At 44.8% G+C, this 18,457-nt stretch overlaps 2 protein-coding genes across 2 annotated transcripts; both read right to left on the bottom strand.

The window, feature by feature from the left end:
- Positions 1 to 1,796: 1,796 nt before the first annotated feature.
- Positions 1,797 to 5,978, bottom strand: LOC125515213 (peptidyl-prolyl cis-trans isomerase E). Its single transcript, XM_048680653.1, has 3 exons — positions 5,789 to 5,978; positions 5,263 to 5,526; positions 1,797 to 2,210 (listed from the first exon to the last, which is right to left on the bottom strand). The coding sequence occupies exons 1-3, from the start codon at positions 5,823 to 5,825 to the stop codon at positions 2,020 to 2,022; spliced, it is 492 nt and encodes a 163-aa protein (XP_048536610.1). The 5' UTR covers positions 5,826 to 5,978; the 3' UTR covers positions 1,797 to 2,019.
- Positions 5,979 to 17,575: 11,597 nt separating this feature from the next.
- LOC125516989 lies at positions 17,576 to 18,241 on the bottom strand. Its single transcript, XM_048682230.1, has 3 exons — positions 18,194 to 18,241; positions 17,750 to 18,109; positions 17,576 to 17,665 (listed from the first exon to the last, which is right to left on the bottom strand). Exons 2-3 carry the CDS (start codon positions 18,077 to 18,079, stop codon positions 17,576 to 17,578), a joined length of 420 nt encoding a protein of 139 aa, XP_048538187.1. The 5' UTR covers positions 18,080 to 18,109; positions 18,194 to 18,241.
- Positions 18,242 to 18,457: the final 216 nt, after the last annotated feature.

The following is an 18,457-nucleotide window of genomic DNA, read 5'->3' as shown; positions in this document are numbered from 1 at the left end:
GGTGTTGGTTGTTTTAAACTAAAGTTAAATTTGAAGATTTTTTGTGTCCTTTACGGACTGGTACTGAACTGCTAGGATGTAAAATATGGATAGCACAAACACAAGGCGCAATCATTAGATTGCGCGGATGTGGCCGGGATCTCAAACGCGACTGTTCGCTGGTCTGTGTATGTAGACGATTCTTCATTAGCTCCAAGCTTAGGTGGAACGTTCGCCGTGTAATGGACAACGTGACCGACAATGAGGATAAAGAAAATAAGTGGTAACAAGGATGGGGCGCTAAGTGTGATAATTTGTTTCTCCCGTTACAACGCACGGGCACTTTTGCTAGTATACAACAAACAAACGAATTTCGGGATTGGTTTCACCCTCTTACACAGGCCTAGAGAGCATAGCATTGCAGTGCAGTTACCATTTCGCGTCACGATTGATGGCGCCGTACGTGCCACGCCGGCCGAGTCATTGCTCCTGACGATGGCCGGGTTCTCTCCGCGGGACACTGGTGCTGGTGCGTGCGTGCTTCTCGTCCTCACCGTCGAATGAGGCAGGTCAGATCAATGCTCCTTCCTTCCGGGTTCCGGCCAGGCGAGGACGAGGACGCCCTCGAACGACGCGTGCACAATCCATCCGGCTGATTAAGCCAATAAACTGAAGAGAGTGCCATGACATTGACATTGACACTGCTTTGTCGCGAGAGGATGTTCGGAGGGAGGTCGCTCTCGAGTCTCGAGCGAGAATGGGCCTGAGGTTTTTCATTTCAGAAACAAAATAATTTCGCACCTCACTGAAATATACAAAAATTTTGGAAATTATTTCGGATATTGAGATTTCAAATTTCACTTATTTTAACGAATTCTAATAAAATTTAAATTTATTTTGAAATCGGTTTGGATCTACCTCGGAATTTTGGGGTTAATTTTTTTTCCGGCCCCCACTAAAATATGTGAAATTTCATTGAAATTTTTAACCCTATTATGGGCCAAGCGCACCAACAGTGGACGACGGCGTCCGTCGCATGGCCAGATTGCCGTGAGTTCTTTGCCACTCTTTCCGGCTTTCCGCTGGTCTGAATTGCGAGTCGATGGAACATCAAACTGATAAAAACAGAAAAGCCGTGGAAATTTTAGGAACTTTGAAAATAAAATGTGACAGGGGAGGAATTTTGAAATTAGTAGACAAACTATCATAAACTTCCCCAAACATAATGACCAGCAACAAGTAAAATAAATTCAAATGGTATAACACGGGAGGAAAAATGTAAAACCAAAATCTTGTTTTTTCAGAGAATTGGAATTTAGAAGACAAACTATTGGGAAACCCCCCTAGAATTATTGCCAACAACAAGTAAAAGAAATTCAAAAAGTATACCATATCAGAAAGATAGGCAATATTCAGAAGACCGGTGAAAGTTTTAGGAGATTTAGAAGTGAAAGACAAACTGAAATTCCCAAGAAATAACGACTAATGAAAAATAGAAGAAATACACCAGTTATAAAACATCAAGAAAATTGGAAATATTCAAACATAAAGATTTGAAAATTTTGGAAGTACTCCTAGTAGACAAATTATTGGAAAATCCCCAAAAGTAATATATCAAGCAAAGAAAGAAGTTTAGTAAGATTCTTGAAATAAGAAAAAATAATGTTTTTTTAATAATGTAGCCGGTTAGTCCTTAATGTCAGGTTCCTAGTTTGAAATGCACAATCATGAATCATGTCTGACGCTCAAATCGTCTACGGATCTCCAGCTAGGTACGAATGTAAAATAGTTCAACCCAATCACCTGTAACAGCAGCATAACTGAAACACATAACATCCATGTTACTAACAAAAATTCCATGTTACACGGCCAGAATGAACGGAAGCATCCCTTCAGGAAGTGGGATCAGCTACCAACCAGCCCTAGCAAGTTCGCGCAAGGTAGCTACACCGATCGACTATGAAAACCATGTACTTGGCAAATGCACATGCATACAGTATTTGTTCCAATGTTAGCATCGACGGATTTATCAAGAGCTTTTTAGTTCACAGCCTGAGCTTCCGCCACGGCCATGGGATCTGCTTCATCCGTCTCCCCGTTCTTTTCTGCGGCTACTTTCTCCCTGTGAAGCCTTTCTGCTTCTTTCATTGCTGCATTCTGCTCTGTCTGAAGGCGCTTCATTTCCTCTTCTTGCTGCTGCCTCTCGAACCAAGTATCCGCATCCGCCCAAACTGAACACAGACATGTACTTAGTGAGCAATCAGTGTAGACAAAGTTGTCATGAAGCCAAACCTCCAAATTAGCATATATCTGCTACTCCCTCCGTCCCATAATATAAGTGTCAAAAACGCTCTTATATTATGGGAAGGAGGGAGTATGAAACAAAAGCATAGACAGAAAGGGATCATAATCTACATAATGCAAGAGTCAACCACATAATCAGATTTGCATTCAGCAGTTGTATCTGACGCAAGAAAATCCTACAAGAATCTTGTGTTCAAAACAGAGCCTAAGATTACATAATACATAAAAAATTCTGACACAAAAGAACAAACTCAGCTTGAGTACAATTAACACAGCAATATAATTTGTCTGTTCATATAGTGAATACCAAGTCTACTAGAGATGCAATTTCATGCAGTGTGAACAACTGTGACTCCTAGATGAAGGGCTTCCTTGTAGTTTCTTCCTTGATAGACATGTTATACTGCAGTTCTATCATTACACGGGAATCGTTAAGTTCAACCTTAGTTTAGTGTAATCTGCTACCCATGATATTTTGCCTGGAACCCCAGCAAAGGTAGAAGTTGTGCTCAGTGGGACGCTGTGCCATAAAACCACGGCCACAGAGCATGTGGCATGAGTGTAGAGAACGAAAGAGACGTGGAAGAAGAGAGATTGGTTCTATGTTTTTAAGGCGACGCTTTGCTTTAAGGCGCTGGGGGGGCGCCTCGACGCCTAGGCGCCTAAAGCGGACATATTTGCAAAGCGCTGGGGGGGGGGGGGGGGGGGCGTCGCCTTAAAGACGCCTTAAAAACATAGGATTGGTTTCTGTGTTTGCTTTAGCCCTTACATAGGGAGACTGATGGGTGGATTGATACACAAGTACACAACCAACTCAAGTAGGACCAATTACAACGGCTCATGGAATGGATTTTTCATGTACCAGATCTGGTGAGCCAGACATCAAGCAAAAATGGACATACAATCAAAGGGTAAGGAGCAATTATTTGCAATGACGGGTGGATTGATCAGAGCTGCAAGGAGAGAGTCGGTTATGGTGTGATAAAGAGCTTGGGGCCAACCAAATACAGGTGAATCTTATCCTACTTGACTCACCACCTAATCTTCATGAGAATTGGGTACTACCTGATGCTCTCAAACTTGATTTGAGAAGAAACTAGTTGAGCTTTGCTCCTACCCTAGGGTTTGAGCTTGTGATCCATCAAGTGTTTGGTTTGTCGAGTTCATTGTCCAAGGCTATCACATTGCTGTCTGCTGTTGACATTTTAGTCATCAAGCAATACAAGTTATCATTTCCTAGTGCAAAGATCAGGCCTAATACGAGAGCCACCCATATCAGAGATGCAAAAAGAAAAATCAAATCCTAATGATCAAGATTCTATCTTGCTTTCCAAGGTAACAAATTTAAATGAAATAATAAGCTAGGACAAGGCTTTCCTCTAAGTGGCTTAGGCACCCATTCTACCATCACACTGTCCTGTCACCCGGAGGCACGTGGCTCCACCAGTTGTAGTGATGCCTCCACATTACAGCCATGTATCGACTTTTTCATTGCTAAAAACTAACAGATGGAATAATTCCAACAACCACTAAAACTAGTTAAGGATCCTTGCTAATTAATGAGACAATAAGAGGGGCAAAATATTTACTGGTAGTTTGGTACACTTGTAATCAACTAAGGTCACTTGTTTTGAATATGAAGAATATAGTTTGTCTTAGAGAGGCAAAAGCTGACAACCAAATCTAGGCGACTAAATAGGGCGCAATATTACCCAAGGCTGAGGAGCTAGCTGGTATGCCAGAAAATTATATTCTATAAAAATTTGAATTTGTAGGAATGCCAACTGCATGATCTGCAAACACTCCTTGTACATTAGCACTGGCGTCTTAGTGCTCCTCTCACAATAAAATCAAAACTGGTATCCTCGAATAAAAGGCAAAAATTGCAAGTTTGACTTATCCATAAGCATGTGCTCATCCTCTCCTCTATTCGTATAGAACGTGGGCCCAGTATGCAGCATGCAACTTTTACTGAAACTTTTCATATCTACTGGAAAGAGTTCTCGAGAACTATGATACTATGAAAATATTCTCATGACAAACCTAATGATACTATATTCACCTGACCAGTCAAAAAAGTTTCTTATTAGGAGTAAAAGGATGTCATCTATTTCCGAACAGGGGTAGTAATAATAATATAAAAACTCTGAACTCTGAAAGTTTTCTCATCAATATCTTCCTAATTACATACAGCTCCAGACAGACTGAGAACCTAGAGCTCATAGTCATACTTATATAACACTTAGCTCTCTTTGCTTCTGCAAAGCCAACGACTCCAACTAAATCAAATAGCAGTATTTGCGTGATAAGATCATAAATTTAAATATGACATTTTAGACAATGCGGTTTCAACTAAAGCAGGCATGGGTTAATATTTTAAATATGGGAGCATCCATAGTAAATTAGATACTAGATTGAGATGTTTGGATCATGGCTAAATTTATAAGCGAAGAATGCACATGAGATTAGCAGAGGACCTACAATTCTGATTGCTGACTACTAGAGCTGAACCAGATGGACACATTTGGACTATTCAGATTATATAGTTGAAATTCTGAACATTGTTCCTACCAGCAAGAGCTAACATATTTCCAATACAGAAAGATCTAAGTAGAAACCAATTGCCGGCCACACTAGAATAAATCCAAACCCTATGTAAGACCTGCAACTTGTTGGTCAGCACAAGAACTTAATGCACATGGACAATTCCATTTTTTCTACCAATTTGAACTGGAGAAAATCCTTATAATGAAAACATAAAGACAAACCACAATACAAAAGCATAATTCGCGGACATTAACACCATATCAAATCTGTAATCGCAAGCCCTAAAAATTCCTCGCCCTTAATCTTCCAACTTCATGCCAGGTAAGAAAAACATCTGGCAGCCCTAACCCTAGTGTCAAGCAAGCAGGCAGGCAAGCACGAAAGCAGGGCATAATTGAACAGAGGAGAGAAAGTACAGGGAGCGTGGCATACCTGGCTGCGCGGCCCATCCCTGCTCCCCTCCCTTGATTTTCTCGGGGAAGGCGTAGTTGACGGTGAGGACGCGGCCGAAGAGCTCGGCGCCGTCCATGTTGTCCATGGCGGCGGCGGCATCCTCGCGCTCGAGGAACGTGACGAAGCCGAAGGAGCGGTGCTTCTGCGTGGCCTGGTCGAGCGGCGTCTTGACGTCCTTGACCTCCCCGAAGGGCACGAACGCCGCGTGCAGGATCTTCTCGTCCACCTCCTCCGCCAGCCCACCTGCGCCGACGGACGAAACCAGGGAACGGAGCTCGGCTTAGTTTTCGATCGCACGGGAGTTCGGCCGGGGAACCAGAGAAGACTAGGCCCTTTCGCAGCCGGGGAAGCAGCCAGGAGAACCCCCGGGAGGTGTGCATCTCGCTGACGAATTTCGTCGAACAGGTGGCGAGCGAGTGCGCGGGCGGGCGGGCGGGCGGGCGGGCGGGCGAGGACAACGGCAGGGGAGAAGAGGTTAGTGAGGGAGGACGGTGCTGCCGCGTACCTACGTAGAGGGTGTTCTTCTGCACCGGCTGGTTCATGGCGGCGGCGGCGACGGCGGTGAAGCGGCGGGGTCGGTAGAAGCCGGGGATGGCTCGCGGGAGGAAACAGCGACAAGGCTACGGAAGCACCGAAGCGGGGTATTTTTTCGCTCACCTGGAAACAGGGGGGGCTTTGGGGGAGGTACCTTTCGTTTTAGCCCAACTCCAACGCTCCTAAATGGTCCGTCCGTGTCTATTTAATGGTAAGGTCGTAAGGGCATATCCAATGCATAGGCGTTTAGTTAAACTTTTAAAGAATTAATATCATAAAAAATGAAGGACCTACGGCATCAGACGCAGCGGCGATCTATTCGGATTGTTTGGTCCTTACTATATGTTATACTTTGATATCTTTTGTTCACTGTCCTAAAGAGACAAATTCTGTCGCTCATGTTTTAGCTAGGCAAACGGTGTCGGATCCACCTTCGGTGTGGTTTGATGAGCCGCCGGCTTTTATTGTGAAGAGTTTAGTGGACGATGTAACACTTCTTTAATTTAAAAAAAGTTTCTAAAGTTAAAAAAAGAATTAAAATAATTAAAAAAAATATAGCGCTCACGTAAGAGCCTGCGTCTCCAAAACCGAGGCGCTTTATCCGTCACATCAAACAAACTATTCAACCCGCTAAATACACTCGAAGCACCGGCTGCCATGTCTGGCATCGCTAGCTGGGAGGTGCCAGGAAAATCTCTCCGTACGAGCAAAACGGCCGACATTCTATTCCTAAGCGCCCGCTGTAAGCGCCGTGTTGTACATGGCCTACAGCCCTACACAAATAAAACATGCCACCCAACGCATAGAAATAAACGGACCGTTGTTTATTTTTGATCCGCTTTTGACCCATTTTCAGCCCAAAGTTAGGTCGCGTTTGCGGCCGAACAGACATGTGCTGACAGGCGCGGCGCGCACCCTAGTCCCTCCTGGCCCGCCTGTTGGGGACACAACCACTTGTCTCTTCCCCTTCTCCTCCCTTCGGCCTCCGCCCTCTGCCCTCGCCGCAATCCCATTCTCGGCGGCGTCACCTTCCATCAAGGTCGTCCGTCCCACAACCATGCCATGTCATTGCCACCCCACGGCCGCGTTTCGGTAGTTTTTGCCCCACGACGCCCACCCCACCAACACCAACCTTGCTTCGCTTCTTCGACTTGCTCTTTCCGGTCACGTCTCCACCACGACTGCAAGGTGTTCGACACGTTGCTCACAAGGTATCATGAATAGCGGGGACGGGTTTTTCTTTCACTTAATTTGTTCATGGGATTATTCGTCCTCAGATGATAAAAAGATTGTGGCGGCTGCATTGATCATCCATGATCACATTAATAGGAAGCGGCCTTGATACGTCTATTTTGCATCATGATTTTCTACTGTTATTTATGATGTTTTTATGTATAATAATGCTTTTGGAAGTAATTCTAATGTTTTTCTCTCATAATATGTAAGGTTTACACAAAGAGAGAGAATGTCGCCAGCTGGAAATCTGGACCTGAAAAAGTTATGTCAGATATACCTATTCTACACATCTCCAAATGAGCTGAAACTTCACGGAGAAATGTTTTGGAATATTTAATAAATATTGGAGCAAATAACTACCGGAGGGGGCCACCTGGTGAGCACAAGACACCAGTGCACGCCAGGCCCCCCAGGCGCGCCCTGGTGAGTCGTGCTCAGCCCAGTCCACCTCCGGTTCCCATCTTCTGGTATATAGGTTATTTTGACCTAGAATAAAAAATCAGGAGAGGATTTTCGGGACGAAGCGCTGCCGTCTCAAGGCGAAACTTAGGCAGGAGCACTTTTGCCCTCCGGCGGAGCGATTCCGTCGGGGGAACTTCCCTCCCGAAGGGGAAAATCGAAGTCATCGTCATCACCAACACCCCTCTCATCTTTGGGAGGCCAATCTTTATCAATATCTTCAACATCATCATCTCATCTCAAACCCTAGTTCATCTCTTGTGTTCAATATTTGTACCGGAACCTCAGATTGGTACCTGTGGGTGACTATAGTTGATTACTATATGGTTTACTATATGGTTTATTTGGTGTTGATTACATCTTGTAGTTGATTACTATATGGTTTATTTGGTGAAAGATTACATGTTCAGATCCATTGTGCTATTTAATACCCCTTTGATCTTGAGCATGATTATCATTTGTGAGTACTTACTTTCGTTCTTGAGGTCATGGGAGAAACATGTTGCAAGTAATTATGTGAATTTAATATGTGTTCGATATTTTGTTGATATGTATGTTGTGGTTTCCTTAGTGTTGTCATGTGAACGTCAACTACATGGCACTTCACCATATTTGGGCCTAAGGGGATACATTGTGGAGTAGTTATTAGATGATGGGTTGCTAGAGTGACAAAAGCTTAAACCATAGTTTATGCGCTGCTTCGTAAAGGACCGATTTGGATCCAAAAGTTTAATGCTATGATTAGATTTTTTGTGGGTAAAATATACTACATTATTCCTATTTCTTGAATAAAAGATTATGTCAGTTTGGGATTTTTTTCAAGCTTCGGGCAGAAAAGTGGAGCCTGAGCCAACCTGGAGGTCAGGCTTTTGGCCCCGGGTCAAATGATCAGATCTAGGGTGGTGCATTTTGTTGAACTAGATGATTCCCCGCGCGTTGCTGCGGGAACCCTTCAAAAATAGATATATAGTCACTGGAAAAAGGGTAGTTGATGGTGTAGCAAATACATTGGTACATATAATAGCCTGCCATGCGAATTAGCAAGTGCCTCCAGTATATTGCCGAATAGCATAAATGATGTAAGGATGATTGCATTTACGATTCTAAACGTGAGATCACATGCACATCAGTAGAACAACTGGTACATACAATCTGCATTTCTGATACAGTACAACAACCATGTTGTACATTCGGTAGTTCTCTTAGAAAGGCAAGGGATGATCTAAAGTAGTTTTCCTTTCAACAATACAACACAAATGTCTAAAAAATAGAGTATTTGAACTACAGAGGGTCTAGAGACACGTTAGTAGAAAAAAACTTTGTCTGCCAACATTGATATTATTACCTGTAGGCTAGTCAATAACAACATTGGTCGGTCAGAAGGTAGCAGCCAATTAACCTACAATAAAACAGAGAGGATTCCTGTAAGGGGACAACAAACAACAAATAAAAGTCAGGAAACTATGTTAACCTTCGATTCGATAAAAATACAGGAGGCATACAAAGTATCAAATTGATTGACACACAAATTAACTCGAGATAAATTTACGCAACAACATTTAGTCGAATACCTATAGGCCAGGAGGAGCATCACAAATTAATAGATTGTTCAGCATCAAACTGATAACCGTTGATATGAATGAGTCGCAAAACCGAAAGGAGAACCAAATATTTGATGACACGCACATGCATATATGAGATAAAAGGAGAAATGCGGGTCTGAAGGCAGTAGTAGTCAGCTTGTGGCCTTAGTAGCACCATGGACATGATAGGGTAAGAAGATACAATTCCAGGATATATTCTTCAATCAAGCAAAATGAAATTCAGATCTGGATCAAGCAATAAAATCCAGAATAGGCAATGTATGCAAGGCTATGTGTTCGATCAAGCTAAATTAGATCTAAATATTAATCAAGTACACAAAGATGAAGAAGTAGCAATGGATGGGAACAATGTGTACCTGACACGCTTGGGTATGCAGCGAGGGAAGAACAACTAAGATTATGGCTCGGGCGTTCAAGTCATCTAGTACCTGAATAAATCCAGATTTGTGATTCAACCGGCAATATGTCATCGGGAATGTCCGAATGTAGAGGACAGGGGAGGGAGTTGTTCACCAGCGGCAAGTATGAGTGCCCATGGCAAACATCCAACTATACTGGAGGATGTACCAAAGGGGGTAAGCACTTTATATGGGGATCCATCAGTTTCTTGTTGAGATATATAGTGGGGAGTGGAAGTGGAGCGTCATGCATTAATTACCTGCAGCAAAAAGGTTTTCCCTGGTCCCAAATGGCAACGGAGAAGATAAACAGTGTAGGATGATTCTAGAATTGGGCCGTAAAGGGCTTAAAGCAGTGGACTGTGTACGGTTGGTGTGAGGAAAGTTAAATCTACAGAAGAACAACAGGGCTTCAATTGCAGAAGCGTTGTTGCTGTAGTCCAGTCCGTAGGTCACTGTCCTCGCCCTATTGAAGCTAGAAAGCACCTCAGAGCTACCAGTAAGCGCCAAGAAATTATTACACTTCAGGACTCTGCAAGTGTGACACACGATGGTTGACGGTAGGTAGTAGAAGTCTGATGAAACTGAAGAAATGTCAGGGATAAAAAACTGCAGTCTAAAAAGTCTGAAGAACAGAGTAAGATTCACGTACCTTGGGCATTGATGGCGACGCCGAGGAGGCAAGGGGATGCCTGCAAGGTTCTCATTCCCGAGGACATCCCGCTAGAACGGAGGCCACCGCTGGGGCGGGGACGGCCGCGTTCGGTGCGTCCTAGTCCGGCTGTGCAAGGGCGCCAAGCAGACCAGCAACATGCGCATAGGCTGAATCGACTGCGCTGGGATGGCTCTTGCAGGATTTAATGGCGGTGGCGAAGCGAGCCTCTCCATGCCCAGCTCATCCCGCTAGAACCGGGGCTGCGGCGACGATGGCCACATCAGCCGCGTCCGAGGCCGCCGACGCGATGAGGGCCAGGAGCACAGCAACGGCTTGAGGGAGCTCCTCCGGATCTTGCAGGTATTGATGGCGTCAAGGAGGAGGTCGGGTTTTTTTGACTTGGTGGGTTCACGCACCACGGCACGTGGTGGGTCGGACTCGGGAGGGAGGTCCTTCTGTACTCTCTGTACCGCTGTGAGCGTCCATTCGGTCCTCCGGTAACACTGGTAACTGATCGCTGAGATGGCCTACTGATCTTTTCATCGGTCCCATCTGTAAGCCGGTTATGGAATGATGATGTGGCTGATCTGCTGATGTGGACAGCTTGCATATTAAGATAAATCATGTAGTGGGAATGAACTTCTTATGTATATAGGATATGTGGAAAGCAAAAATTTCTTTGAAACATAAAATCTTTGGTTAGATGTGCATGTGAAGATGCATCTAGGCAACAAAGGGTGGCCAGAGCAGGAGATCATAGCTAGTGCACTCACAATTTGTGGTGAAACTGGTTGATTTTTTTTTAAAATTTGTACGACATAGAAGCAATACAATGTCATAAAAACCCAAGTCCAAACTTGGAACATAGCTTGAGAAACAAAATTCAATAAATTTGGTATTGATCATGTTAATGGGTAAAATTCGTGGCCCAACCTTAGACAATTACTATTCATAACATGTTTTGACTTCTTTTGTTTCTGGAGCTGAAAGTCTAATTTGAATACAAAATTCGGAAACATGGCGAACGTATGTTTTATCAATGTGTTAAACTATTTTCAGTCTTTCAAATAAGTTTTAGAATATATTTTCAGCTTTTGAAAAAAAAGTATTAAAGATAGTTGAGGATCTCATTTTTGAATGTCTTAGACTATTGCCTCCTTCCCTTGGTGCTGCTAAGCTTTGTGTTAGACTTTTTAAAGTCAAACTTTGTTAACTTTGACAATATTTATAGGATTTTTTAAAACATCTGGAATACCAAATCAATATCAATATATTATTATAATCATCATGAAATACGTTCCATAAGGTATATATCTGGTATTGTAGATATAGAAAATTTTCTCTATAGTTTTTTTGTGGGATCTCTACAAATTTTCTTAAAGTTTATGAAGATTAGCTTTTGAGAAAATCAATGGGTTGTGTATTAGTACTTGTTTTGCCACCTCCATAAAAAATCCCAAGACCCGCTCCATAGACTAGTACCAGGAATCGAGCCTAAGTTTCGGATCAAATTTCAGGATTGGTTTTGCTAGGTGGCACCTTAAGACTGGATTGCATAGCAGTTGCATCCGTAGAATCATACGCTCCGAGTCAGAATTTGCATCGCCGAGCCTGAAACTACACTAGAAAGGCTCCACACACACACGTCTTAAGAAAAATGTGCATAGTTCTTGAGCTGGCAAACCTGTCGCCGAGTTGAGGAAATAAACAGAGTGCACTGCTAACAGCACAGTGACACTCGATCCTACTCCAGCTGCACCCAAGCAACAAGCCATGCCCACGCAGCATAGCATATGAGTTCATACGAATAGGTGCATTCAAACTGTCCCATTATGAGGGAAAAAAGTGTACACTTACTAAAGTCTTCTACCTCCAGTCCGGGCTACATTAGCATGGACTAGAGCTATCTTTGCTAATCATGCATAAAGTTCAGAAACTTTTTTTTATTGCAGTGCTATTCTCTCTGCTGGTTGCTTCCCCGGCAGACAGGGTCACCTCTAATAAGCAAAAAAACGTAGATTGGTGCACTACGGTCGCTATTGGGTCAACTATTACATTTTCCTTCCGGACACATAATTTTGACTACCTTGAGATGCGCGACAACAGTGATTATTCCCTTGAGTTGTAAACTTGCGCCCTTGAATTACAGCTTTTATCTGGTTTGAGATATTTCTGCAGCAAACATAATGCTTTCCTGAAGTCAACAAAAGGCACATCATATGGCAGCTTCAAAGACAAAAAACTATCATACTTGAAAATTGAAATACCCCACGAGTTCAGAATCAAGCTGAAGCGTAAGCGTCTCTAGAATTGGTGAATACTGGAGAACCCAACCGAAGTCACAAGCCACACACCAGTCATTGAGCAACAACGTTTTCAACTTGCTAAACATAGGGAGAAAATATAAACTGGACAAAGTGAAGAGGGTTTAGCAAGTCCCTGGCCTGCTCCGAAATACAACTCAAGCATTGCATAAATTTAAATGGCTCACAGAGTAACTCAACCATACATGTTTCAAGTAGTATCAATAACTAAAAGAGTACCAACTACCAAGTACCGGCATACATAATGTAATTCTCACAAACAAACTGTAGGGTGTTTGTAATCATTCCGACAACACATTACATGGTACATGCACCACATGATCCGTCATCACAGTCACACGCATCCTTAGTCTCACATGATCCGTCATCAGAGTCACACTCGTCGTCGATCTCGCCAGGCGTAACAACTGATGCTACCAATGATGGCATGCTATCAAGCAAAGGAATCAAACCTTCCATTGCAGTCAGCTTCAAGATAATGAGCTAGGTTCGGGGCAGAAATACGAGTCCGGTAATCACTACCAAAGCATCCGTCGTGGATGTTAAGATGCTGCAATGGAAGGCACAGGATAGCATCCACGAAGATGTCGCAACCTGACATCTCCAACTCCTCTAGCACATGGCAGCTCGACAAATCCAGAGAGCATCCTGAGAAGGTCATGCGGCTGAACCGTAACCTCTTCAAGTGCGAGGAGACGAGAGTCATGTTGGCCGCATGGCAGACAAAGGAGATTCGAAGCTCCCGAGCTTGGCACGACACAGCATGCTGGACCCACGGTTCGATTATTCCTCGAAACGTCTTACCGGACCAATCCATTCCCCAGCTATGGGAACTGATGTCACACACATTCAGAGGCACCGGGTCGCGGAGGCGAAGAAGGTTGTTCACAAACGTGCTGGAGCCTTTCGTGCCGTGGCAGGTGTCGGGGTCGTCGATGCGGAGCGCGGGCACGGACTTCCAGAGGGTGCGCCAGCGCCGGGCGAGCACGCACGTCCGCACGGCCTCGCGGGAAGCCAGGAACGACATCACGTGTAGGAGGAGCTCGTCCAGGAGGGCGCCGAGGCGGTCCTCACCACCGGCCACAGCCGTTTCCACGCTTTCCTCATCATCAACCTTCTCAGACATTCCGTCGAACGCGTGGCCTGCGCCGAAGCCGTGGAGTTGTTAGGCGCAGAGTGAGTCGGTGAGGGAGACAAAGAATCCATGATTATCACTGGATCAGCTCGCCTGTAGCCGCCGGCGAAAGGCATCGGCGACGGTGCTTGCTTCTCAAGGCAAAGCAAGACATCATGACATGAGCCCTCCCTCAGGCCATCTCACTCTGTCAGTTTGTCTGTGGGAGAGGAAGACCAATAGTATAGGTCTACACCAGCCAGCGTCTTCTCTATTTATATTAGTGTTAGCCCTATACAGCACGTACTGTACATCTAATAATCAGATCAATGCTATTTGATTGATACAGCTAAGCCTAGGATACTGTATATACACTAACTAGTGATTACACCAGAGCATTTACCGGATATTAACTGTAGGAGTATATGCCAGGAGAAATTCTCGCCAGCAACAGCGATGGAAGGAGTTTATTGCCTCAACCAGCATCACGGGAAGATATCTAATGCACCGGAGCATTTGGTGCACTAATGCACCTGATCTCTGTGACATTCTTTAGAAGAATTAGAAAATAACTTTTTAAAGACGTAATAAGCATTAAAAAATTGAGGAGTACCATTGACACAAATTTTTAGATCCAAATTCAAAAAACATATCTTGAAACAAAAAATACAAATCACGATGTGAACAATAGCTAATGCAATATGGACGTAGCTATTCTCAGCTCGAGCTCAAATGAGTGGGAAGTTTAGGTTAGGAAGGTGCGGTATCTTTTTTTTTTGCGGGAAGGAAGGTGCGGTATCTGATACCATGTTAGAAAGATAGGCAATATTCAAAGGAACAATGAAAGTTTTGGGAGATTCAGAAGCCACAGACAAACTGAAATTCCCAAGAAATAATGACCAATGAAAAATAGAAGAAATACATCAATTGTAAAACATCAAGAAAATTGGAAATATTCAAACATAAAGATTTGAGAATTTTGGAAGTAGTAGACAAATTACTGGAAAATCCCCAAGATTAATATATCAAGCAAAGAAAGAAGTTTAGTAATATTCTTGAAAAAATGTTTTTATTTAATAATGTAGCAGCTAGTCCTTAATGTAACCTTTCCTAGTTGAAAAGTGCTCAAATCATGAATCATGTCCATAGCTCAGATCGTCTACGGATCTCCAGCTATATATGAAAGTAAAATAGTTCAACCCAATCAGCAATTAGATTAGCGCATATTCTCCACCCCGTGAAAGTCCCTTGTATTTGTCCGTGAATGTAGTATTATTGGTCTTTCGTGTGTTCTTATATATTTCGTGTTTTTGATTATCATCAGTGGCGGCACAGTTGAGTGGTAACCAGTGTAATCACAAGGAATAGGTTACGAGTTTGATTCCTGGTGCAAACTTGCTCCCTTTCTCAGGATTTTTATGCCGCGAGGCTCTGAAATAGCTAGTGTCCTCGCGCCCAGTGAGTCGACCCAGCGTGTCATATCGACGCGCTCAACCGTACGCAGGCCGCGTATCGAGGTCTCGGCACAGTGAGGTATTTTAAAAAAGACCATCTCACCATTTATTTTGAAGGGGTATGAGTTAATCTCGACCATCTATTTGTTTAGGAGGTGTACCGAAGTAGAAGTGATGGGTGCACGACGTTGACCTGAGCTACATTGTCAATGTAAACTGGTTGATTGGTGGGACGTGATAATGATGTATTCTGGTGGGCATTCTAGTTTTTCAAATCATTTTTTGTCATGAGTTTTCCGGTCTAGCGGACCGAAATGAAATTAATCAAGAAGAACCCTTGTGGTTGTGGTTTCGCTTGACCGTGTGGTGTGTGCGGCAGCTGTTTCTCATGGTGTCCATCCTATTGAGCATGTAACAAGTCAGTAATTTTTTTATTACAGAAACATTGAGTAAACAAGAATAGCCAGTCGACTGATTTTTTTCTTTTTGCAAAAACTTGTATTACTTGAATTCAAGTGTTACAATCACGACATATGATGTCAATGACTTCCTCTGGACCAGATCGAAGCCACACATTTGAACTTGTGATCTCCCAAAGTTGGCCATAAAATGACTAGCTCGGTTTTAACTACGCCGTATATGAGTAATACAAGAACTACATCCCTCTAGATTATCCTTGATCTCCTTTACTAAAAGGGGGATGCTACGCGTCGGCCGGCGAATCTTTTTGAAAGATCCGTCGCCTCGCGAGCCGTCAGATGTGACAAAATCAAGAGGCTGGACGTCTTTCTCTTCTTTGCAACAATGATCTTGTTGCCGAAACACTTGTAATAGAGTTTGTGTTGCGGAATTTTTTGCAGCATAGATTGTGTTGCGAGATTTGTTTTTGCAGCATAGGGTGTGTTGCAAGATTTTTTTTCCTTTTCAGTCTTCACTTTTTTTGCAACAAAAGTATTGTTGAGAAAAACTTTGCAACTAAGGTGATGATGCATATTTTTTCTTTGTCTTCATCTCTATATGGTGTTACAGAAGAAAGTTTTGCAACATGATTGATGTTGCAGAAATCTTTCTTGCAACAGACTGGATGTTGGAAAACAAAACACCACCGTCGCTCGGCGCGAGCCCGCCGGATGGTGGTCGCGCCGCCGCTGGCGAGCGCCGGACCACGAGGCTGGACGTCTTTCTCTTTTCAGTCTTCACGAGGTGCTGACAATTGTGGGTGGTTGGTTACGAGGGGGTGGTCACTACCGGAATCGCACCCTATGCCGACGGCCAGGGCCGTCGGCATAGCCCTGAATGGCCGTCGGGACAGGCCTATGCCGACGGCCCCCGTCGGCATAGGGCCGTCGGCAACATATCCGTCGGCGTAGCCAGGAAGGCCGTCGGCATAGAAAGGCCGTCGGCATAGGCCCTATCCCGACGGTGTCCGTACATCTATGCCGACGGCCCCCGGCCGTCGGCAACGTTATCACCTAACGGCGGCCGCCGTCAAGTGCTGACCAACGCTTGCTCGCCACGTGGCAGGTCTATGCCGACGGTCTAGCCGTCGGCATAGTTTCAAACTAAGCCGACGGCTAGGCCGTCGGCATAGACGTGCCACGTGGCGAGCAGGCGTCACCCCTGGGGCGGGTCTATGCCGATGGCCTAGCTGTCGGCTTAGTTTGAAACTATGCCGAGCCGTCGGCATAGACCTGCCACATGGCAGCCACTGGGAGCTCCTGGAGCAGGCCTATGCCGACGGCTTAGCCGTCGGTTTAGTTTGAAACTGTCGGCATAGACCTGCCACGTGGCAGCCACTGGGAGCTCACGGCAGCTCTATGCCGACGGCCTAGCCGTCGGCATAGTTTCTGTCTGTTTTTTTTCTGTTTTGTTTCAGCTCAATTCATTTGAATATATACATCATCACACAACAAATATATGCATCACATAACAGCTGGCCCAGCAGCATCACACAACAAATTCATCATCACACATCATAAGAAGCATCGCAAAGCATAAACATATAAGTATCATCACCACCAAGCATAAGAATCTCACAAACAATAATAAGAAACATAACAAGCATATAAGTATCATCACCACCAAGACCGCCACAATGTGATCCAAAGGCTTAAGCACCAGGACGTCGAGCACCACAGAGGTCGTCACCGCCAAGACCGCCGAAGCCCAGGTCGTCACTACTAGCGGCAGCGCTACCGCCAAGACCGCCTCCACCTCCGCCTCCGCCTCCGTGGATCGGAGTGGTCGGGCTCCGTGTCTCCGGAGTGCTGCGAAGACCACCGCCAACGGTAGATCCACCTGTTCCCTGGATGTTGAAAAGACATATGCACGGGATATATGACCGTGTTGAAAGGCATGACATGCTTTGGGTGAATAGATTGGGGATGAACTAACTGGCGAGGGGCCAGCGTTCTGTGCCACAAACTCCTCAAAGCTCATCAGCACTGGTTGTGCTGGAGGGCATTGTGCTGGAGGGAACTGAGGACACCTGCCGGCCGCCATATCCTGAAAAGCCTACTGTATCTGGCTATCCCTCTGCACTTGGTGTTCATAAAGCCTCTGATGCCACGCCATGGTCTCCTGGCGTGTGTACTCCATGTAGGCCTACGGTATGACATGATGGAACTCATAAAACTACTAAATGCGGAAAATGAAGTGAGAAATGAAGATAAGAGGGAAAATACTTACAGATTGTTGCTCCTGAAAGAGGGACTGTGTACTAGTCACTGGCTGGCTCGTGCGCTGGCTCAGGCTCGGGTCGATCCGACGAAGCTGTGTGTAGGAGATACTAGGAGTGATCACAGCATCGAGAACCGCCTCCCGACCGTGCTCCTTGGGCCCCATCCTCACCACCGCCATGTCGTCCAGAGGCGCCGCAATGGGGTCAGGTGTGTCAGGATGTAACTTCAGATACGCTTCGGAGTAGGCCTTCTTCCTCCCCGCGTTCTTCTTGCCGTAGTACTTGGGCTCGCCAGGCTTGGGGTCCTTCCGCGTATGGGCGATCTCCCACGCCTGCATGTGTGAGAGCGGCCGCTTCAGTTTCTCCTCCTGCACCACCAAACAGAGGTTAGTCATACATAAGAAAGTGATGGTAAATAGAAGAAGAAGAATGTTTAATGGGGTTAGTCATACATTAACTGCCTTGTGGAGATAGTGGTTTCGGTTTCCCTGAGCATGTACTCCCTCCGTCCCTCGGTTAGCCTTATTTTTGGTTCTCATAGCCGCCCAGGCTCCAGCCTCATCACACCAAAGATCCACCAATGCCGCCCAGGACTCGTCTTTTCCATAACACCAATTTGGACACACCTACATAATAAAAGCATAATGGCATGTAGGTGTGTCCAAATTGGTGTTATGGAAGCATAAAGCATAAAGCATAATGTACCACAAGGTAAT

The sequence above is a fragment of the Triticum urartu genome, chromosome 6, assembly GCF_003073215.2.
Source record: "Triticum urartu cultivar G1812 chromosome 6, Tu2.1, whole genome shotgun sequence".
In the NCBI taxonomy this organism is placed as follows: Eukaryota; Viridiplantae; Streptophyta; class Magnoliopsida; order Poales; family Poaceae; genus Triticum; species Triticum urartu.
This window is presented reverse-complemented; position numbering and strand designations above follow the sequence as displayed.

Coding starts and splice junctions, on each gene's coding strand:
- LOC125515213 (XM_048680653.1), bottom strand. CDS start 5,825: ATGAACCAGCCGGTGCAGAAGAACACCCTCTACGTAG. Junction 5,527..5,788: donor GAAGAACACCCTCTACGTAG/GTACGCGGCAGC, acceptor CCGTCGGCGCAG/GTGGGCTGGCGGAGGAGGTG. Junction 2,211..5,262: donor GGGATGGGCCGCGCAGCCAG/GTATGCCACGCT, acceptor GTCTGTGTTCAG/TTTGGGCGGATGCGGATACT.
- LOC125516989 (XM_048682230.1), bottom strand. CDS start 18,079: ATGCAGGCGTGGGAGATCGCCCATACGCGGAAGGACCCCAAGCCTGGC. Junction 17,666..17,749: donor TCTTTCAGGAGCAACAATCT/GTAAGTATTTTC, acceptor GTCATACCGTAG/GCCTACATGGAGTACACACG.